The sequence below is a fragment of the Hemicordylus capensis genome, chromosome 4, assembly GCF_027244095.1.
Source record: "Hemicordylus capensis ecotype Gifberg chromosome 4, rHemCap1.1.pri, whole genome shotgun sequence".
NCBI lineage: Eukaryota > Metazoa > Chordata > Lepidosauria > Squamata > Cordylidae > Hemicordylus > Hemicordylus capensis.
Genome location: NC_069660.1, coordinates 202469329 through 202493019, shown reverse-complemented (window position 1 = coordinate 202493019; position 23691 = coordinate 202469329). Strand labels below are relative to the sequence as shown.

Below are 23691 nucleotides of genomic sequence, written 5' to 3'. Positions count from 1 at the left end.
CAAGCAGAAATTAAAAACTGTCCTGCTTATCTGTGCTATCTCAAATATGAGCTGTTTTACTGAAGGATGATTTTGTATGCTCTGTCTCCTATTGCTCAACTATTGTTGCTTTTATTATATAGGCATGGTGGAGCCTGTGGTAAGGGGTTAAAAACAGCATTTCTACCATTATAAGACCTGAACTTTCTGTCACTCATAAAATCTATAGGATTTATCCAGCTTCCTTGAAATTTTGTACATATCAATAAGGTGACAACTGCTACCACCACTCCAAGTTTGATGGAGATCTGTTGAAAAATGGCTAAGATATAACAATTTAAATATCAGCTCATAGAAAGGAGGGGGTCAAGTTCTGACAAGCTTTTTCCAGCACAAATAATGTAATAATCTAAAGGCATCTAATGCAATCATCCTTAAAGGAGTAGGACTATTGAGGGATTTGAAGGTATTTTTGTTGTGGTTTGCTCCTCTCTTGTTCCTCCTCCATTAAGTCTTGTGATTGTGCAGTACAGCAAAGACTCTAAGGCCAGAATATGAGCATTCTTTCCTCCTCCCCCAGCCCACCAAAGCAAGGATGCAAAGCTCCTCTACAAAGCTTGGAAGAAGTTACTCAAAAGTGTAAATGAATTGATTTCACTGAAGCTTATGTCTGAGTAAATGAATACAGGATCAGGACAAGGAGAAATATTAGGCAACAATTTAGCTCTCTTATCCCTTGTCCAACAGCCCCTCAGTAAAGCCTAGAACTTACTGATTTCACTTGGGCTTACTTTTGGGTACTCACACACAATAATGGGACCAAATATACATTTTCCAGGATGGGTGTGTGTGGGGGGGGGGCAAGGTCTACTCACAAGTAAGACACATTGTTTATTAGCAAGTTAAGTGTGGTCTGCCTATTTACAAGTAAGGCTTTGGTGTCTACTTGTGAATAGACACAGTACACCTGTGTCTGCCTGAACATTTGCAGACATCATTTTAGACATGTGCAGAATGTTTTGATATTAGGGTGTTCTGCCTCGAAATGGGGTATTTCGAGTATTCTGAGCTTGGAACAGAATGCCTGTTTTAAGAGAGTTCTGTTCCAAGCTTGAAACAGAATGACCCCATTTTGATAGGAACATTCTGATCACTTGGGCTGCCATTTTGAATTCCAAAATGGTGGCCGGAACAGTCCCATGGAATGGGGTCATTCAGTCGGAACAACTGGCTCTACTGGTTGTTCTGATGGAACATTTAACACATTTCGCATTCTGTTCCAAATTCAGAATGGAATGCAAAATGCATTTTCTGCACACCCTACATCATCTAGGATGGTGACAAATGACACCATCCCTCCAGATCTGGTGCAGATCTGATGTGAAATGGTGGAGAGTCCGCTGTTTAAAATGTGAACTCTAGAAAATATGTATTGGCAACTTTTTTTTGGCATCAAATAGCACATTTCTGTTTTAATATTCCTTTAAATGATTTTTTAAAAAATTCAGGTATATAATTAACTGGCAATTCCTATGCTTTTTAGAGAACAAGTGAAAAATTTTCTTAAACTGAAAGTTTTTGTATTACTCAGTAATCTCTTTGTATGATAGGATAATAGTTAAGAGCATGGACTGGAACTCTTTGGTTCAAATTTCAATCCAGCCATGAACTCACTGGATGGCTTGAGGCAAGCTGTTGTGTCTTACATCAGCACTACCAGTAATATAATAACAATAATAGCTCACCTTATGGGGTTCTTGTAAAGAATTAGTGAGATAACGTGTGTTAAATACTTGGAGCACATAGGAAACACATTACTGTGAATTTCTGTATTTTTAAATGGATATATTGCAGTCATGGTTAAGCACAGTTAATTCCATTGATTTCAGTGGGAGACAGTTAAATGCATGCTTAACTATTTCAGTGAAATCAATGAGACTCAAATATGCTCCGCTTTGGCTTGGCTTCCTTTGTTATTATTATTGCTAAAACCTTAGAGCGGGGCTTTATCACAAAACAAATGTAATACTGAAAAGCAACATGCTGACACCCCCCTTTTGCAGATGAAACCCTGCTCCATGCTGAGTTTTCATGCCCCTTTCTTGGTATATTTTACATAGGAAGGAAATCAATGCTTATAATCGTACTGCAGTTATACTTAATGTGCACTTTTACTGTGTAACAATAAAATGATAATTGAAAAGAAACAGTGACAACAGCAAAGTGAGACCTAGGAATGTCCAAAGAACTTTCATAAAAGTGGATGTAGAAACAGTTGCATGGTCTTACAGAACATTATGAGGCCTCCTGCTGATAATTTAATTTCTAACCATTGAATGGTTATAAGCTCTTTACTCTTCCAGAATGGGTGGTTTAGTGCTGCATATTAGCAAAATAGAATCCTTTTAATCGGCACAGATCTTGATAAAAACAAAATGTGCACTGCACTCCTTGAAGCAGCTGTCTCAATTCAGGGACAAATATCGGCTGGATAAGAGATAACATGAAACTGGAGATTTGCAAATCCGCGCTTTCAATTTGAAACTGTGAATCACATCGCAGATGTTTGTCCAACCATGGTCCAGCAACATCCAGTTGCAGGAGAGGGGAGCCCCTCTCAGCTGCCCCGTTGCCGAGGTCAATCCGAGCAAGCTATACAGCCAGAGTGTGGGCAAAGTGTCAGCACATCAGTGGAGTGGCTGCGATTGGCCATGCTCTTGAAGGGGCCGTTCCGAACGCAATTGTATATTTTCAGAGTGGTCTGCCTATCCTCGGCATGGAAAGAGAAATTTAAATCCCTTTCAGTGTCATGCCAGTGCTTCTTCTGACAGTGATGGCACCCTCTCCCCCAAAGAGCCCTACACCCAAATAGTCCCTCACAAGCATGATTTGGAGTGGGGGCATTATTTTCCTGCTACTCAGCGAAGGGAAGGGAACATGATGACTTCCTCAGAGGGGATCAGGGTTCCCTCTGACAGGGATTCTCAGAATCTACAACTACAACTCCAAGCATCCTCAGCTGCAATAGCCTATACTTGGGGGACATGGGTTTGGTAGGAACAACATTGGGGACCCCCTGTTAGAGGCAACACTGGAGGGGATATGTAGATGTGGCAAGGCAAAGGATCCTAGGGGGTCTGTCCCACCATGATTTAGGATGCTCTTTTGAGGCATCACCCTGGCAAGCAGTCAACAAACCAAACTCCAGCTCCACTGTAGTGGGCTTGCCCTTTCGTGAAAGGACCAGTCTACTGGGGAGGACCATGCAGCTGTGACCCCTAGGTCTGCTTATGTTGGCACCTGTAGTGTCTGTGCTTGTGAACATACATCATTGTCGCTTCCTTCTCAGGGAGCAAAGCACTTTATGCCTGTCCAGTCATCCCATCTGCTTTCCTTCCTTCCTACCAGGTGTGGGGAGTGAGGGACAGAGTGGGAAGAGGGAATGCCCTTGTTTGAATGTGCTGCTTGACAGGCTGAGAATTCATGGATGCAACGTGGTGGTGTCCCTGTTGCTGGGCAACTCCATAGCTGAGAAGGTGACAAGAGGAGCAGGCCTGCTGCTCGGAGAGGTGGCCAACAAGAAGTGCCACAGGCATGGAGCGTCTGCAATCTCAGGCACATCTGCACTGCTGCTTCTATTATTGCAGTTTGAAAATCAGCATGAAACCTCAGTTATGGCAGTGTCCAGGTTCGGACATAATGCTTGGGCGGCCAAACTGGAGGGCTTGGCGGCAAATCTTTGTGCAAAGTGAAGGTTCAAATTGGAGTTTGGTGAGGCAAACCCCAGGTTGCTTTTGGCATAAAACCACGGTTGCACAAATTCTGATGTACTGGAGTTCCAACCTCTGCCCCATCTAACTCTGGTTTTGTGTTACGTCTGAACCTGGCTATTGTGTTGGAATAAGTTCATTTTTGCTTTCCTTAATGGCATTTTTAACACAATGCAATGGCTTATAAATACTCTCATTTTAAGATTGTGTCTTCTTCAGTAAGAACTGTGCAGAACAGAGCAAGGTATTAACCCCTACTTTTCATATTGAGAGATGCATTATACATTCAGCAGTAGGAAATCCAGGTTTGCCAGGCTCAACAAGAAGCCTTGGCCATCCAGAAACATCACCCTGATAACTATGCCATAAGATATACATTAACAAACATGTTTGTTGCATTCATGCTCTACATTTTAAGCTAGACACATTAACTGGTTTATATATTTTCCTAAAAACGTAATGGTTCTGATCCAGGTAAAGTTAGTTGTTATTATTGAGGCCAATGGAAGAAATTTCATTGCAGTGGGCTTTAGTTATAAATAGTTTCACCTGGATTGGAGAAATGCTTCTTTCAATTAGTTGCAGCATAATTGCAGCAAACAGTTATGGTACAATCCTTGGCATCTTCAGACAGGGCTGAGAAAGACCACTGCTAGAAACCCTGGACAGCTGCTGCCAACAGCTGGAGACAATATGGAGACAATACTAAGTGGACCGAAGGTCTGATTCAGTATAAGGCAGCTTCATATATTCAATTCACGTTCAGCCCCTAGGAATCTTTTCAGAAATTTAATAGAGATGTTCATACACTGTTATAATATTTTGGTATATAAAGAAGACAGCATTCCAAAGCAGTATATAAAGGAAACAAAGGAATGGTATTAAAATAGTAGTAGCAGTAGGAGTCGTCTACTACTACTACTGCTGCTGCTACTGCTACTACTATTTTAATGCAATAGAAATTGAGATAGCTAACAAACATAGCAGTTGTGAGCAGTAGAAGTTGCACGTTGCTGAGAAATATACGCATATTACCTTTCTCACTGTGATGATGCCAACCTGGTAACTGAGATCAGTGGTAATAGCAAAGGCATCCAATCCATCTCCATCCACAAAGCTGTATTTCATTTCAGCATTAATGCCTTCATCTAAATCTTTAGCAAGAACACGGCCCACAGTAGAGCTGACTGGAGCTGACTCCAATACACTCATCTGATAATGTTCTGGGTAAAAGAAGTTAATGAGGAAAGAAAAATAAATGAATGGAACAAAACATAAATAAGGGAGCAATCCAGCCAACCTTAAGGAATTGCAAGCCCCACACTAATACCCATGGGACAGTTAAGCAAATTAAATCAATGGGCTTTAAAAGAACTTAACTTTGGCTTGACCATGTACTAAATATATAAGTAAATTAAAAACCTTACAGAAATTAAACATATCAACCACAGCCAACAAATAAAGACTTCTATAGGGAGTTAGTTTTGAAATGTTCTTATGCTGGGCTAGGAAAGCACAGGGTCTGCTCCAGTGGAGAAAGCCCAAACAAACTGAAACCTTCATTGCTGAGGTCCAATAAGCTTTCCAGCACATTGGGAGCATATTTAAGTGGTTCTCATCAAAGCATCCATGCTTCCTGTGGCAACTTGAAATGAAATGAGAGCAAAGCTGGTGCATAACTGATTTTCTTTAATGGCAGGCCTGAGGAAAGATAAATCTACAGTGTTAAATGTCCCCTTTGACCCATATGAATGCACTGTAGTTTGAACTGATTCCTTTTCCTACCATCTCTTGTTTTGTGATTTCTTGACAGCAACAACAAATATTTATATACCACTTTTCAACAAAAGTTTCTAAAGCAGTTTACATAGAGAAATAATTAATAAATAAGATGGCTCCCCCTTCCCAAAGGCTCACAATTTTAAAAGAAACATAAGATAGACACCAGCAACAGGCCCTGAAGGGGTATTGTGCTGGAGATGGATAGGGCCAGTTGCTCTCCCCCTGCTAAATAAAGAGAATCACCATATTAAAAAGGTGCCTCTTTGCTCAGTTAGCAGGGAGACAAGAGTCACTGAGAATTATATGATTGCTTACCATAAATTCTTAGAGTATGAGCATCAGGGGGAAATAACAGTGTATAATAATTTTACTGAAATGCAAATGAAGTGGGAATATTTTGAAAAGTAAGTTTGTTGAAGAGATAAGCAACTGAAATGGCTAAAATATAACAGATGAGTTATGTGGTACTAGATTATAAAATGTAGAAGACTTGGAAAGTATATATGAAGCTGATTGCCAGTCAAATAGAACTTACTGACCTTCCATGAGAATAATAGAAATTCATCTTCTCAGCCCCACTATGTCATTGGAATATGTCAAATAGTTCACAAGATAGAGCATCAAGTCTAACAAAGTGTGCTGTAGCTCTCCGAAGCGTATCCCACAGTCAATGTTTTAGCCTTCGATGTGTAACAGAACTCTCTTGTTTTTGCTACTACAGACTAATATGGTTACCAGTCTGAAAATTATTGATCCTGTAGTAGTAAGTGGAGATAGCTAGTGGGAGTCATTCTGTTGGTTTTCAACAGGCTTGTTCTGGATTACCTTTTTAATAAATCCATTGAGAATAGGGTCTAGAATTCCAAGTAAGGTTTTGTGTATTCAAATATTTGTTCACTGTCCATAATGAGTCATGCATCAGTATACTCAACAAGAAGTTGGGAAGCATCTTGGCAAAAGTCTTGTTGTGCAGCATGGGCAGACAATAATTCTGTCAGTGTGGCCTGCTTGTCTTTCCTCTTTCAAACCCTTGTTCACAGTAAGGGAAAAGAAGGGCTTCATCTGCCTTCAGTGATGTCATATAACCAAATCTGTTAGAAAACGATGGCTGCAAGAATTGTTTTTTTCTGCAGACCCTTCCATTCTACCTTTCTCGCATGGCAAGTTTTATATTGAAAATCAAACATCACAAAAATTTGATCCGCTTACATTTAGGGCTGTCTTGAATGCCCTTCTCCCCATTTTGCTACCTCATTTGCAAGTAGCAACATAGGAAAAGCAGCTCAGCAATTTCGGGGAGGTTGAAGAAGGAAACTCACCAGTAGTAGCTGTGCTTCTGGCAGCCACTGGCTGAGAGCTGCCATTTCCCCACTAGGAGCCTCCATTGGAACAATGTTAGATCAGGCTTGGGAGTGGGACCATGCCAACCGGGGAGGGGGCATTTAACCATGAATCCCGTGAATTTCAGTCCCAATGAAAATGATTCCCTGCCCCAAGTTGCTGTTAGGCCCAGAGAGGGGTAATCTCAGGGCAGCTTTGTGGGAACAGTTTTGTGACGTGAGGGTAAATGATTAAATACTCCTTTGAGGCCCACTGTAGCCCTGAGATGATCAGGTCATCCATGGCTGCTATTTCAGCTTTAAAGAAAAACAATATGGAGGGCAAAACTATGCGTTTAATGTAATGAAGTGAAGGCAGAATACAGGATTCCTTTTCTTATTACAAATTCACGTATCAGAAACACCCATATTTACCCAAATTGAAGACAACTCTGAATTTAAGATTAACTCCCCTTAAAAAGCAGAGGTTAAATACAGGTTATACCTGCATTTACTCAAAAGGAACAGCACTCTGAATTTAAGACAATCTCCTAATTTCCAGTATTTAAAAACTTGGAAAAAACCTAGTCTTGGATCCAGGTAAACCCAGTAAAGTATAATTCCCTTCAATTGAAGATGTAAAGGAAGATTACACATCCTCAAGTAAACAGGAAAGAAGAGGTAACAGAAAACATCCTAAAGTTTAAAATGTCTTTAAGAATGTTCAGTGGCTTGTCTCTATCAGAATGCCCTACTTAGCCCCATCATAATGTCTCTTCTTTCCTCATTTGTACTCAAGACTGCCTCCTCCTCCAACAATAAACATGAAACTATCTGCTCTGGTCTTGCCCTCCTCACTCTGCCTGCTCTGCCTTCTCCTAAACCTCTCTCATCTCTTTTTAACTGCCTCACTTGATGTTGACAAGCCTGTTCTCTTCTAGTGCTCCACATATCCCCCTGATCCTGAGTCCTGGTTGTTCTCATCCCCACCGCTATTCCTTCACTCCACCACATAACAAACATATTTTTCTCTTCTGGTTTGTTCTGTACTGCATTCAAACAGGTCACCGGTCTCCACTCTCAACAAACTATCCCTTGATCCATCCTGCCTTTCAAACTACTCCCTGATTTCTCCTCTCCAAGAGAAAATTCCTAGAGTGTTGCTGTCTTGACTTTCTGTCAAGACAAAATCTTGCCGTCTTGACTTTCTCTCCTCCAACTCAAACCCCTACAAGCCAGCTTCTACCCCTTGCACTGCTCTCATCAAAATCTCTGATGATCTACTTACTGCCAAATCCAGAAGTCCCTACTCTGCCCTTATCCTTCTCAACTCTTTGTCATCTTTGATACAACTGACCACTCAGTTCTGTTTGACTTCCTTCAGGCTATAGGTTTCCATGACTCTGTCATCAGCTGCTGATCTTCCTGTCTACCAAACTGCCCATTCAACATTTCCATGGGGGAATTCTCCCTTTGCTTTCCCTCTCTCCATTGGGGTTCCTCAGAACCTGTTTTCGGCCCTCCCTGTACATCCCCCCTGGGTGACCTCATCAACGTCCATCTTGCTATAACATCCCATCTATACCCCAACACTCACTCTCCCACTCCATTCAACTGCCTATTCAATACTTAAGAATATAGGAAGAGCCCTGCTTAGACTGGACATAGTCCACTGTCATCATCTAAAGAGGCACAAAGTCTTGGATTTATCTTTGAATCTTCTCACTCCTTTGTCCCCTATATTCAACCCATTAACACAACATGCTGCATTTCACTAAACTCTGGTTTATACTTTGGCAATTTCCTATCTTGATTACTACAACTTTCTCCTATCTTGTCTTCTGGTAGTTGCACCTCAGCCCTCTCACTTCTGAACAGAACTCTGCTGCCAAAAGCATGCATTTCTCTCATGGCTCTCCCTCAAAATCCCTGCACTTAAAAACCCTTAAAGTCCTGCACAAATTCCTCTTGAGAGATCTCTATGGCCTTGCCCTCCTTATCAGACTGTTCTCATATCCCCAATACATCCCTGCCTGTGACTTTTTCTGCACCAGCCCCACCATCCTCGGCCCTCTAAAGGTCTCTTGCTCTCTCAAAGGACTTTGTCGTTTCCCCCTGCTTCCCCACTACTTATGTGATGTTGCCTCTCTCTTTCAGCAGTCCTTCCTCAAAATAACACACTTTTCTTGAAGATGATGGCATAATTGTTATCTCATATCCCCATCCAAAGCTAAGCCCAAGTATGTATAACTGAACTGAATACACCTCCTGGGCAATCTCACCTCCATCTCTCTCTCTTCCTGGTGTTGCCCCCCCCCCCCCCCGCCCTCACCACCCTGTGTGAAAATGTTAGATTGTAAGCTGCTTGGCAACAGTCTTCCTCCTGTTACTCTGGAAAGTACAATGCACATTGATATCACTGTAAATAAGAGTGGCAATAATAAAAAGAACAGATACAAATGTTCACTGCGCAGGCATTTTGTTACTTCTTTTCAATTTGGCAGCAACCCAGAAATTTGCATACCAATACTTACTCTGTGGAAATCTGGGTGGATTGTCATTGACATCTGAGAGTGTGATGTTGACTAGAGTTGTACCAGCTAGTCCTCCCAGTTGTCCACCCATATCTTTGGCCTGGATAATCACCTCGTAGTATTCTTTTGCTTCTCTATCCATGTTCATTAGTGCTGTCCTAATTAAGCCTATGAATATGGCAGAAGGGGTGGGGGGAAGCAAAAAAGATTTAATGTGCATAATACACACAACATTATACGTTAATAACTTCTGTTTGTCTGAAAATGATGTTTTAAAAAAACATTCCAGAAAGATCTGCCACTGGCCTATAAAGAATGAGGACAGACTCTTCTCTCAAGTCATCCTGGCCTAGACGCTGACCTCTAGTGAAATCACTCTGAATTCATGTAAAGAAGTGCTATTCAGGGTTCACTCAGGAATCAGGGAAAGGAGATTTTTGGCTCAGATTCTTCTCCTTTTGCTTCTTTTAGAGATTCTGGTAGGAAAGAGCTTATTCTCTTCTTGTATACTAGCATTTCAAGTCTGGGTAATCTGAAGCAGTGAGGGGAAATTTTAGGTTGAGTGATAATGGCACAGTTTTATTTTTGAGGTTATTTCAGTTCTGCAATGGAGAATATAAAAGAAAATATTAAAAATAGCATTTTCCTCTAAAAATGACTGGCTGTTAGCTGTTATTTCTGAAATGTTCTCACACTTCCTTCAATATTTTTTAAAAAGTTTCTCTACTGAAATGTTGGATGGTACGTGCATTAACAAAAACTTGCATTAGTTGATAAGTTAAAAGGCAGTTGATTAAACAGTTAAAATTCTTTAGCTGGTAGGCAGGAGTCAAACTGAACCTACTCCCACCCCCCGGCCATCCCTCTTCAGTGAAGCAGAATTGAATTTGATCCTAACATCTCTTGGTTGCCTTGAACATGACTTGGAAATGAACTCCTAAGCACAACAAGTGATGACCAGCTTAAAAAAAACAAAACAGCTTATAAATAAGCAAATTAATTCACAAAAAAATTATTCAGGAGAGATTTTAGGTTCAAATTCATGAGGGCTCCTCAGCTCCAGCTGTATTTGGGGACACTATATTTCCCAGTGAGCCTTCTAAAAATAAAGAGAGGAGAAGAAAGATAAATTGGTAGGTAATCAGGTAGAGACTTGCTCATACAGAAGCAGTGGACCCGCACAAGGCATGCATGTTGCATTCCTGAACTGAGGCTGGGAACTTGTTGTGTTTCATTGGCACTTCAGTGCCTCCTTGTTGCGCATTCTACCATTCATCACAAAGAGGGGTATGTTCTTTTCTCTTTTGCTTCGTTCTCTTTTTGAAAAAGAAGCTAGAGCCTTGGGGATTTAGGGATAAGGGAAATTATATTTTAAAAAGGAAGGCTGTGAGATCTGAGGAGAGAAAAGGCAGCCCAGTTTGAAAGAGTGGGTGAGTGAGTGAGTTAATAAAATAATCACTTTGATAGCCTGAGGTCTCCCTAGGTGGCTGGCCTCTGGCCACTAGCAAAAGAAACTTTCTTCTTTTATTTATTCTAAAAATAGAATAATTACATATTACTTGCTTGATTATTTATTAAGTTTGCAGTCTCATGATGCAGAAGCTATTTACCATATCGGTAAATAGGCCTTGGGAAGAATCACAGTTCCTTAACTTTAACTCTCTTCAACGGAACTGTCATAATGGTACTGAGTGCAGGTGGGACTGCCAGGTGGCAAATGGCAGGGGCGGCTGCTGTTCTACAGGTGCAGCGGTGACAACTATGGTAAGCAGCACTCCTCAACATTGGCATGACTGGAAGTGCCCTTTTAATTCCCCACAATGCTCAAGGCCTGTGCTACGCCAGATCTGGAGCATTGTGGGGATATTAAAATGGTACTTCCAGCTGCATTGGTGCTGAAAGGAGCTTTGTGGGCTGTCATCACCAACTGCTAAGCTTGCCAGGACCCATCCACATAGGGGCCCAGCTCACAGGCTTAGAATTACCCAGCATTGATAGTGAGCAGCAGTGGTGCTCCTCTCAGTGCCAGTGTGGCTGGGAGCACCAGACCGATTTCCGCACAATAACTTGGCCTCCAAAATAACACCACTGGGAAGCATTTAAATGGCTCAGTGGCAGCGCAGGCATGAGCCGAAATTTTGTGTTAGTGCCCAAGGATTTCATATGATGATGCTGGCCCTAAGTGTAAGGGGTGTGTGGCATACACACAACAATGCAAATTTATGTTACTTTCTAGCAGATTTAAACTATGTATTATTCTGCATGAATTGTATTTAAACCAGTCTAAACCAGTAAACTGATTCCAAATGTCTAAAGGTAATGGTAAAGTGTGCTTTTGAGTCAGTGTTGACTCCTAGCGACCACAGAGCCCTGGGGTTGTCTTTGGTAAAATACAGGAGGGTTTACCATTGCCTCCTCCCATGCAGTATGAGATGATGCCTTTCAGCATCTTCCTGTAGTGCTTCTGCCCGATATAGGTGTTTTCCATAGTCTGGGAAACTGACCCCTTTTTAAAGTTAGTGTCTGAACAAGTTTAAAAAAATACTGATGAACCTGTACTCAGATTTGTAATGGTTCAACTCCCTACATATTAACTTTAGGGATGTTAACATGTATCAGTGATTTTCTCCTTTCAGTGTGAAAAATACCTAAGTGCAGTTGGAAATAGATAGGGCTTTCAGTATATTATTGCCAGATCCATGAAAAACTGATAACCGGATGTTGAGGCTATTGTGCATTTAAATAAATTGTTTGTGCAAGAATGATTCAGATCTGCATTATACTGCTTTCAAGAAATGTCTTTGCCCTTGAATGGAGAGCAAGATGCTCTTGAATGGAGATATGATGCACAAAATGATCTGGATCTGCACTGGAAAAAAATGCATAGCCATTCTTGCAGCTGTGTCCTGAAGATGTGATGCCAGTGTGCAGGAAGATGGACCTGTTTTGGGGTGAGTGGGTGGGAGGCAAGATTCCCTCATCCCTTGTTAACATCCAGGTCAGTGAAGGCAATTTTCTTTTCAGAGAGCTTTACTGAAACAGAACATGAGGTGGCAGCAAGGTTTCTTTGATACAGTCTTCCAAGAGCTTCCCAGTGCAATTACCTTTGCCGATTACTATTGTTCCTGGATGGAGAAATGTGGACTCCTAGGGCTAAGCCTCTTGGGACCTTAGATAATACTTAGTTATCACCCTTCTATATCTAACTCCAAGGCCCTGGTAGAATAGATGATCTCTTGATATTCATAGCTTAGTATCCACCCCACCCCCAGAACTTTTATCTCACTTCTCCTATATCCAGCAAAACAATGAAACAAAGAACACAAAAGCTCAGCAATAAAAGCATGGCGGTGGCTGCAACTTTTAGTGGACACATAATCTGTGGTTGTGATGAAACAATAATTCTGTTTTGTCCTGCCTTGACTCATGGTCAAGAGCCCACAAGGTCTCGAAAGCAGTGTGGTAAGGTGGGTTGTGTTGGGGGTAATTACTTATATAGCAGAGTATTTCAGGAGCTAACTCACTTCCCTTACATCAGAAGTTAACAGAGTCTTGCGGGCAACAGCTTGCAAATGATAAGTATGGAGATTCATGTAAGGTTAAACTAATCTACTTTATTCAGAAGTATATGGTGATAGAAAAGACCTATATCTAACAGCTCGCTACATGTTGGTCAGAGAGAGATCTATAGAAGCATGGTGCTCAGAAAGAGAGCTAGAAGCATTCTGGGAAGAAGAGGAAGTCACTTTCAGGAAGTTCCTGAGTACATTCTATTAATAGAGGGGTCATAGAAGCAGAGATAAATAGGAAAGAGAAGGAGACCCTCACTATCTATCTCTGCTCCCAATGCCCCTAGTGGTCATTAGGGTTACTGGTGCAAAAGGTCGATGCCATCTGGAGCTGGGTCTCCAACAGGCTGCAGCATCATGGACAAGTACATTCAACAGCAGTCAGTCATTAAGATCAGTCAGAGGCTCTTAAATACCCTTGCCGGGGGAGAGAGGAAAAAACCTTCTGGCCTGGAGTTTGGAAATCCTCGTCCCTCTCTGACTTTTCCTGCTTAGCCTATTCTGAGCGCTGATGTGGAGTTATCAGGGAGTGAGATAGTGTGGAAGGAGGCAGCTCCTCAGGGGTGGGGGGCTCTGGTTCTGAAGATGTTGGGTTTCGGGGGCCCCTCAGGCTCTGCTGTTTTGGGGAACTGCAACTCTGGAGCTCTCTCAAGCTCTGGCCTGGTATCAGGGCCAGACTGGGTACAGTGCTGGTCCTGCCAATGCCTTCTCAGACTCTGAGTCACTAGTCAGGTCATGACAAGTTAAGTATTATCACAGCACCCATTGCAAGTTAATATACGGTGGTGGGGGTGGGAATCAAAACAAACCCAAAGGAAGACATGAAACACTACAGCAACCTTCCTACTTACAATCTTTTAACTTCCAGTCCTTTGTGGATTCAGGTAAAGTCTTGTACATGTTCAACTTCCTTTGACTTAAAGCAAATCTCTATGTGCTTCAAGTCTTCATTGAACTGACTTGTATTGGATTATTATTATTTGTTATATTTTAAACCTGCCGCTCATCGAAACATGTGATGTTTTAGCCTCACATCAGCCATGTGCCCTGGGACATGTATGTATGTATATATGTATGTATGTATGTATGATGTTTCTAGACCACCACATCCAAAGGCTCTGGGCAGTATACAACAAGTTTAAAAACATAAAAACAAACACCATTAACACACTGCTTAAAACAAAACAATTTTAAAACCGTTCAGAACCATTCAAAACCAATTAAAATACTTTAAAACAATTTTAAAACCTTGGAAGCTCAGGCCAAACAAGTAGGTTTTTAGGGCTCTTAAAGGCCAACAACCAGCCTAAATTATGGATATCTGCTGGGAGTGCATTCCATAGGGCACGAGCAGCTACAGAGAAGGCCCGGCTCAGAGTTGCCAGCAGACATACCAGTGGTAACTGGAGACGGACCTCTCCAGATGACCTTAACATGCGATAGGGATCATACAGAAGAAGGCACTCTCTAAGGTAGCCTGGACCCAAGATGTTCAAGGCTTTAAAGGTAATAACCAGCACTTTGTATTTTGCCAGGAAACATATCAGTAGCCAATGCAACTGTTTTAAAACAGGCATAGTATGGTATCTCCAGGTTACCCTAGAGACCAGTCTGGCTGCCACATTTTGAACTAACTGAAGTTTTCAAACTACGCACAAAGGCAGCCCCACACAGAGCACATTACAATTGTCAAGCCAGGAGATTACTAGCTGATGCACCACTGTTTTGAGATCGTTCTCTTCAAGGAATGGATGCAGCTGTCGAATCAGCTAAAGTTGATGGAAAGCGCTCCTGGCCATAGCATTGACCTGAGATACTAGGGTAAGGCATTAAGGGAATGAATGCCATTTCATGATGATGATGATAGGGAGAAATAGATTTGGGTGTCATCAGCATACTGATAACACCCTGCACCAAATCTCCTGATGACCTCACCCAGAGGTTTCATGTAGATGTTAAAAAGCATTGGTGACAGAATGGAGCCCTGAGGGACTCCATATAATAGCTCTTGTTTCGAAGAGCAGCTGTCACCAAGCTCCACCATCTGGAATCTGCCTGAGAGATAGGAGTGGAACCACTGCTATTCCCTACTCCCCCAGGCAATCCAGGAGGATACCATGGTCGATGGTACTGAATGCCGCCAAGAGATTCAAAAGAACCAACAGAGTCACACTCCCTCTTTCAATTCTCTTGTAAAGGTTATCCATCAGGCTGACCAAGGCCATCTCAACCCCATAGCCTGTTCTAAAGCCAGTTTGAAATGGGTTTGTGAAGGTTTGGAATATAAATATTTCTTTTTAAAAAGTACATAAAACAAAGGCCATTCCAGCAGCTTGAAGGGATTTTAACTTTGAGTTCCCCCCGTCAAAACTCAAAACTGTAATTACTACACGCCACTGGATTATTTTGTAGTCTATTATTGAATGTGTTTGCTATTCATTTCTTTCAGAAATAATTTGCAAATAATTATTTGAAGACACAATCACTCTGTTGTTTCTTGTGGGAAACTAAGGGCAAACTCAATAAGCATTTGAGTGAAAGGCTGCTTTGTACTTCACACACATCTTGACAATACCAATTTTCTGGACTCCTGTCAGGCTGGTTTTAATCCTTTCATGGGGTTGAGGTTGTGCTTGTAGGTTTGATTCATGATATTCAGTTAGAAACTGATAGAGGCAACTGATCTCAGTTGATCTTTCTACACCCTGATATAATTGACATGAAGTGCTGGTCATTTCTGGCACAATTACCATGGAGAATATTGATAGTTGGTTCCTCACCATCTCCCTGGAACTCCTATTATGGTGAAGATGAAAGCAGAGCTAGAGATTACCTTGCCATCAGTAGGCAATACTTACTCATCATGGGTGATCAAACTAATATCTTTTTGCAAGCCTATGATATGGTCCCCCGGCTTTAAATGTGACTCCCAGTCTTCTGTAACAGAATTTGTGACATACAGTTTAACTATTTAGCTCTCAGTCATCTGAATTTACAGGAGAAACCTCGTTAATCGCAGGTCCAGTGCCCACAGTTCAGAATATCCGTGGCTGGGTAATGGACTCCCGCCTTGGTATACACGCGGGTGGGGGGTGGGGGGTGGGGGGAGGAGAGCAGAAAAGGGGTTAAACCCACGAATCTGTAGGTTGAGGGTGGCTGAAAACGAGCTCAGAGGTCCTTTCCAGCTGCCATTTTGACTTGGAGAGCCATTTAATGGTTCATTTCATCAAAAGCATGCCCCCCTCATTTTCAGCTGGTTTTCAGCCAATTTCCAGCCCTTAGGGGGCACTGAGGGACTGCTGGGGACCCGTGGAGCATGGCAGGGCATGTTGCCATGCCTTTTTTGGGGGGTGTATTGGGGCTGTTATTTGCCCAATTTCTTTTTTTAAAATGTCATTTTGGCCTTTGGGGGCACTGAGGGACTGCTGGAGACCCACAGAGCATGGTCGGGCACTTTACCTTTTTTAATTTTTTAAAAAAAATTTGGGGGTTGTTTTTTGGCAAATTTCTTTTTTAAACCCCCCCCCCCCCATTTTCAGCCGATTATCTCACCTTAGGAACCTAACCCCGGTGATTCCATTGCCCCATTTACTCAGTATACATGGTTTCAGTATTCACTAGCTGGGAATGGAACCCTTGTGAATACTGGCGTTTTCCTGTACTTTATGTAAAACTGGAGACTGGAGATTAAAATTAATACCTTGTTGAGAGAGGGTTAATTTCCATGTATTTTGAAAGAGGCCACGGTAAGATTTTTATTGACGTCTTTTCTCAGTAACACCAATCTTAATAGTTCTAATCTCCTCTTTTAAGGAAAGGTGGCAATCAACTGTGGGGGTCTTGGATGACACAGATTTGGAACTGAAATCGCCTTGGTTACTCTGGTGGATGATCTGCACCAGATGCTGGACAGGGGGAATGAGCTGGTTTTACTCAACCTCTCAGTTACCTTTGATTCCAAATACCATAGACTATAGTAGCCTTCTGGACCATATCTCTCAGTTGGAGCCTCTCAGTTTTGGACTGGTACCAGTCATAGCTTGACAATTTAGTTCAGAAAATGTCACTGGGGGACTACTGCTTGACCTCTGTGTCCCATGGCCTGTGAGGTCCTGTGGGGTTCAATCTTGTCTCTGTGTTGTTTGAAACTGCTTTTTAGCTGATTTTTGGCCACCTCCAGCCTCAGAGGCACAAAGCTTCTGAATACCAGTTGCCGGAGAGCAACAGCAAGAGAGAGGGCATGCCCTCCGCTCTTGACTATGAACTCCCCAGCGGCATCTGGTGGGCCACTGTGTGAAACAGGATGCTGGACTAGCTAGGCCTTGGACCCGATTCAGTAGAGCTGTTCTTATGTTTTTATATGTCCTTAAGTGTGATGGAAACAATTCCCATAGGATAACATTTCATGCCAGTTATGCCTCGGATTGCATTGTACTGGCATGCTGAGTGCTGGTATGAGGCAGAATACACGTTCCGAGTTTTGAGGGAGGAAAGTAAACATTGATGATGTTCAGATTTTGTGTAAAAGGTGTGTGGGAAAAGCTTAAGATTTGTGATACTTCTCTCATTGTGCAGATCAATCCTATGCATGTCTTCTCAGAAGTGTCCCACTGTATTCAGTGGGGTTTACTCCTAGATAACTGCATAGGATTTTAATGTGGGTCTGTGAGCCTCACTGACTTAGTTACTGACAGGTGCTTAAGGTACTTAAGGTATTTCTACAACAGACAGAAAGCTGAAATTTTCTATACTGTATCTATATTTTTGCATGATGCTTCATCTATCCAGTAGGGCTGTTCTTATGTTTTTATCATCTGGAGATTTGGGCTGTGGTGTTATTAATTTGCAGACAACACTGAATTGTATCATTATGTTTTCTGATTCCAGGGAGGTGATGGAGGTTCTGAATTGGGCACCGGAGGCAATATTGGGCTGTATGTGGGACAACAAGCGGAACCGTAATCCAGGCACAAAGGAAGTATTAGTAGTCAGTAGAAAAGTTGCTCAGAATGGGGATGCACTCTCTCTGAAGAAAAAGCGTTTGCAGCTTGAGGGTTCTTCTGGATCTGGTACTGTTCCTGGAGAGCCAGGTAGTAGCGGTAGGCAGAAGTGCCTTTGCACCATGTGTGTATCAGCTATCATTGAGAAATATTCAGAAACCACAGTTAGTGAAGAGTGAAGCAGCCAGACTAAAGAGCCAGCATGGTGTAGTGGTTAGAGTGCTGGACTAGGACCAGGGAGACCCGAGTTCAAATCCCCATTCAGCCATGATACTAGCTGGGTGACTCTGGGCCAGTCACTTCTCTCTCAGCCTAACTTACTTCACAGGGTTGTTGTGAGGAGAAACTTAAGTATGTAGTACACTGCTCTGGGATCCTTGGAGGAAGAGTGGCACATAAATGCAAAATAATAATAATAATAATAATAATAATAATAATAATAATAAGCAAAAGTAGAAAAATCAACAACAAACAGCAAGTGCCGCCTTTGTAAAGAAGCAGATGAAACCGTGGACCACCTAATCAGCTGTTGTAAAAAGATTGCACAGACTGACTACAAACAAAGGCATGACAAGGTAGCAGGGATGATACACTGGAACATCTGCAAAAAATACAAGCTACCTGTAGCCAAAAATTGGTGGGACTATAAAACTGAAAAAGTTGTAGAAAATGAAGATGCAAAAATATTATGGGACTTCCGACTACAAACAGACAAACATCTGCTACACAATACACCAGATATAACTAGTTGAGAAGAGAGGAGAGCTAGTCTTGTGGCAGCAAGCATGACTTGTCCCCTTAGCTAAGCAGGGTCTGCCTTGGTTGCATATGAATGGGAGACTTGATGTGTGAGCACTGCAAGATATTCCCCTCAGGGAATGAAGCTGCTCTGGGAAGAGCAGAAGGTTTCAAGTTCCCTCCCTGGCTTCTCCACCTGCTGATGCCTGTTTGAGGTAATTTATTTTGCACATAGAACAGGGTGTTCTTGGTGATTGCCCCTAGGCTGTTGAGCTCACTCTCAGTTGAGATCCATACTGCTTCCTCCTTCCCCTCCCCATTTTTCATAGATGTCCGGATACTGCCTCTTTTATTCAGGTTTTTGGCCAAAGACTGGCTGACTAGGGATGTACAAACTGGCTTGACCTCGAGCCAGTTCACCATTGAGTTGGGCCAGTGTGGCTTGAGGGTGAGCCAAACCTCCCGGGCTGGTCTAGGGTTTTTGTTTTAAATGGCAGATCTCCTGCCTTCAAGGCCTCAGGGGGTGCTGCTGCAGCTGCACGGGGTCTCCGGTGGTTCCCCCTCTCCCCGTCTGTCTCCCCCCAATCTCCTATAGGCTGTTTCATCCCTCTCTGAGCTTGTGGTAGCTATTTTGGAGGCTGCCGCACATGCGCAAGGGCCATTCGCGTGGCCATCATGACCTGGCCACGCAAATGGCCTGTGTACATGTGTGGCAGGCTCCAAAATGGCCACAGTGAGCTCAGAGAAGGCCAAAACAGCCTGTGGGACTCTAGGTGTAGGCTGGTGGGGGGATAGGGAACTGCCGGAGTTCCCCTACAGCAGCAGCACCACCCCTCCAAGGCCTTGGAGGCAGTAAGACCACTAATTAAAAAAAAACCCTTCATTAAAATGTCCCTGGCACCCCTAAACCGGGCCCAAACCAGCTCAAATTCAAGCTGAGCCAGGCCCACTTGTTCGGACTGCCAAAATGGAACATGCTCGGTTCTTTTCGAGTCCAGTTCGGTCTCAAACGGAACCGGGCAAATGAGGTTTTGTGCACATCCCTATGGCTGACTATTGGCTGACCTTTTAGATTGATTTTATTGTTCATGGCCCTGGAGACCTAGGATGATGGACGTTATACAAAACTAAGTAATAAGAAATAAATAATAACATATGTTTGTTATGATGAGGTTGCCGAGGGACATAGTAGAGCCAGTGCCACTGAGGCAAAATCAGGTGATTGATGCAGAAGATTGTGTTGCTTTGCACATCACATAAATCTGTTAAACTATATTTGCTAGCTTCTTCAACATACCAATCAATTCTGTGTATTTTGTTTTAAACTTCATTTTATTCATGAAGATTTGTTTCTTAGAGTTTGATAGAATGCCAATTAAAGTTAATATTTTTTTTCCTTTAATGGCACCAGCCTAAAATTGCTGCTGGATTAGACACACTATTCCTCATTCATGTTTTTACCTTCCTAGTACCTTATTGAGAAACAATGGGGTACATAGTCACTGATGACTTGGATTTTGAAGATGAAGCCTAAGGTGAATACTGAATGAAAGCTAATGGAAAATGTCACATTATTGGCTGATTTTTCTCATGAATGTAATTACCTGTTCTGGAGTCCACAGAGAAATATGGCTGTCCTTGGAGAATGCTGTAGACTACCCTGGCACTGTTCCCATAGGTAGGATCATCAGCATCTGTTGCTGTCACTTGGATAACGGAGGTGCCTGACAAAAATAGCATAGAACCTTGTTAGATTCATAGCTGTGAAGGCAGGACATGGATCTAACCAGATTTAGTGAATTATAACTGTTCTGCTGCACAGAACCTTAGAAGCCTATTCTCTTTCTGATGCTTCAGGGATCTACACCTACAGCTCATTAGCACTAATGGGAGTCATAGGCACAAATCCACCTAACATCAGTGGGTCAGTAAATTATTAGCAGAGAAGCAGTACATGTGGGTGGTTTGTTAATAGTCACATGGTGCTTACTTCCCACCTTCTTTCTAGCCTTTAAATCCTGCAACTTTAAGACATGGTTTAAAAACACACTCAGTAAATCAAAAAAGAAGTTGGATAACATCCAGACTAATGAAGTCCTGCTGCAGCTAGCTCTATGCTGGTGCTCAAGGGGCAGGGTGATTTTTGTCAGTCTCCTTCTCTCTGAAGTCAAATGTGACTCCAAAAAATATGTTCCTGAGGGCTGCAGTTGTCTCTGTTCTGGAACAGAACAATTCTATCAACATGTATTGTCCTGCATAATGCTGATCCAATACCTCTGCCATTCTAGCAAATGTCGTAAAAATGTGATCCAGCCAAAGCTGCTGGGTTTTAAAAGTCCCATTCATATTAGTAGCAGAGCCCAGCATGTGTTCAGATTCTCTCCCACTAACTTCAAGAGAACTCAAAAGTCCTTAACTCTGGTTGCATTGAGGGAGTAGCATATATCCTGTTGTATTCCTTAGCAGTTTCCCTAAACTGGGGACTAGACACTTAAAAAGGAAGACAAACGCTGGATGCATGCTATTCTAATATGAGGTGCATGTTGCTCATCCCTCATATGAACAGAACAATGAATATTACTTGTGCTAACCAGAACAAACACATAATCACCATTCCAAGGAACTTGCAGGCTTATGTTGGAGAAAAAGTGACAACAAATGGAAAGGGGAAAAAGAGAAAGAGCTCACACACACAATACAAGAAAGTAGATATGTATGTTGTTTGGCCTATGCTATTTTAAACAGAACAGGAGACAGTGAGAAAAGCAAGAAACATTAATGTGAAACTATAAGTATGTAGCATATCTGTCTTGCTAGATGATAAAACAGTCAATGTGAACAACATTTGACATTAGGAGGGCAGGATTTCAATATTGTTTTATAAACTGCAAAGGGTCTGGAGGTTATATTTTGTGCTGTACTTGATCTGACATAAAGGCCAGTGGATTTCTTATCCAATAAAGCTTTCCAAATATAAGGTATTTTAAAACTACCTTTGTCTTATTCTGATATATGGGCAGTCAACATCTCTTTTAGCTCCTGGTGTAAAACTGGCTAAGGCTCATGACTACTTTAATTTACAATGGCTGACGATGGGGCCTGGGGGATCATTCACTACATAGCTTGAAATCCAATGAAGCACAAAGTTTGTTGCCAACAGGTCTTCAGGGTTTCCTCCTCCTGGCTCTTGGCACTACGTAGTATGGGATACTGATGTTAGGTGGCCGCATACCCTGGTTCAGCATGGCGTTTACAACCATAGTTTACAATATGCCTGCAAAAGTTGTAACCCACCAAGCCCAACACAGTCCACCAGCCAGGACAATAAACTTCCTGGTTTTTGCCATCAAGACAGGAGGTTGTCAAGCATCTGGCAGGGCATCAATACATGGCTAGTGGGTTATATTCAGTTTGGCAGGACACAGATTGTGCAGGTCCAATTAGAGGCAACTCTAGAGCAACTAGTTTGAGGGAGCAAAGGCATGGCAAAGAACATTATTAGGGGAGTGAGGATTTTGCTATACATTAATTACTTGAAGAGGTAAGGTAATTAATGTTGTTAGTTTTGTTACCTTATTAATGAAGCTGAATATGACTGTTGTGACAAGAAGCAAATCTGTTTACAACTTTCCTCAGATCGAGAGACTTTGACAAATTGTTTTCAATACCAATGACAGCCAAATCTCTCAACCGGTCATTTGTCACGCAATTCAGAAAATAGACTAGATTCCTCTTACTAAGGCTATGCATTTGAGCAACTGGGTAGGGCTGCTCATGTGCAGTGCCGGGATCGAGCTTTTGTACCCAGGATTTTACCTGGGTTAAAGGGCATAAGAGTAACTTTTATCCCAGGTACAGGGTCATGTGTATTCTTGAGATGCATGCAGCTTGAGCATACACAGAATCAGGCACCTAGAGCCCTTGACTCACGAGAGAATCCCCCAATGCCCTGCTCTTGTCACGCAGGGCATTGTGGGATTCCTAGAGGCTGGGGCTGGGATTCCTAGAGGCTGGGAGTCCTAGAGGCTGGGACTCCAAAAAGTCATTATGACTATACAAACGGCTGGGTGGGTGGGAGTGAGGGGAGGCACCTACCTTCCCCCCAGATGACCTCCAGGCATATCTGCAGTGCTGCATGCCCACATAATCCATGCTGCATCGAGCAGCATGGATCTCTGGAGGCTGGGCCAGTATATGAATGCTGCTGAATGCTGCTGCCCAATATAGGCGCCTGCTTGTTTTAGCTGGGTGGCTGGGATGATCTTCACACCTTGGGTGATCCTACTGGGAGTATACTTCCTGGCATACTTACTCATCCCTCCTAGGAACACACACACACACCCCCGGCCATGATGAGGCAGCATAGAAGGACTTGTGTGGGTGTGTGTGGGGTGTCTGTGTGTGTGTGTGCATGGAATTGAAGCTAGAGGGCCATAATATACTATTACTTCCCTGGCTGACACTTTGCTGTAAAGTTCCAATCTGGTGAATGGGAGATTGGGAAACTTTTTTTTTTTTTTGGCGGGGGGAGCTTCCGCTACTCATTGGAGTCATTCCTGGGTTCAGTCTACAGAAATTTGCTGGCAAAGGAGGAAGTATGGAGGACCCATGTTCAGTCTTCCACCTTTGGAGAGAATTCCCACTCCAGCAATAGACAGCATGGAATTACAGTAACCTCTGCCCTCAGACTGATTTCTGAGGGGAAGTTACACTCAAGTTACACTGGAGGCAGTTTTAGTTTAGTTTCTTGCTTTGCTTTTGTTTTAGTGGTTTGTGCCAGTTAGTTCATTGGGATGTGTCTGGACTCTCTTGTTAAGGATGGTGCAGAGGGCAAGTCTGATGAGGTTGAGGTGGCTATTACAGTAGTGGTGAAAGGATTTCAGTGGCAAAGGGAGTCCAGTAATTTAATTACTGTTTTCCCTTTCAGCTGCCCTGTCAGCTCTCAGGCCTCAAGGGGTAGTGACGTGCATGGAACCAGCATTACAAAGGAGCATGATTAG

General features: G+C 42.6%; 1 protein-coding gene across 9 annotated transcripts in view; it reads right to left on the bottom strand.

Annotated features, from left to right (window-relative positions):
* Window positions 1-23691, bottom strand: part of CDH20 (cadherin 20) — a 278191-nt gene that overhangs the window by 35286 nt on the left and 219214 nt on the right. For 7 of the 9 annotated variants that reach the window (XM_053248507.1, XM_053248506.1, XM_053248513.1 and 4 more), the window contains 3 exons: window positions 20296-20415; window positions 9385-9552; window positions 4785-4972 (listed from right to left, as the gene is read on the bottom strand). In XM_053248507.1, coding sequence (XP_053104482.1) covers window positions 4785-4972; window positions 9385-9552; window positions 20296-20415 — 476 coding nt within the window. The remainder of the gene's footprint in view (window positions 1-4784; window positions 4973-9384; window positions 9553-20295; window positions 20416-23691) is intronic. The other 2 variants (XM_053248512.1, XM_053248514.1) reach the window with 1 other exon arrangement.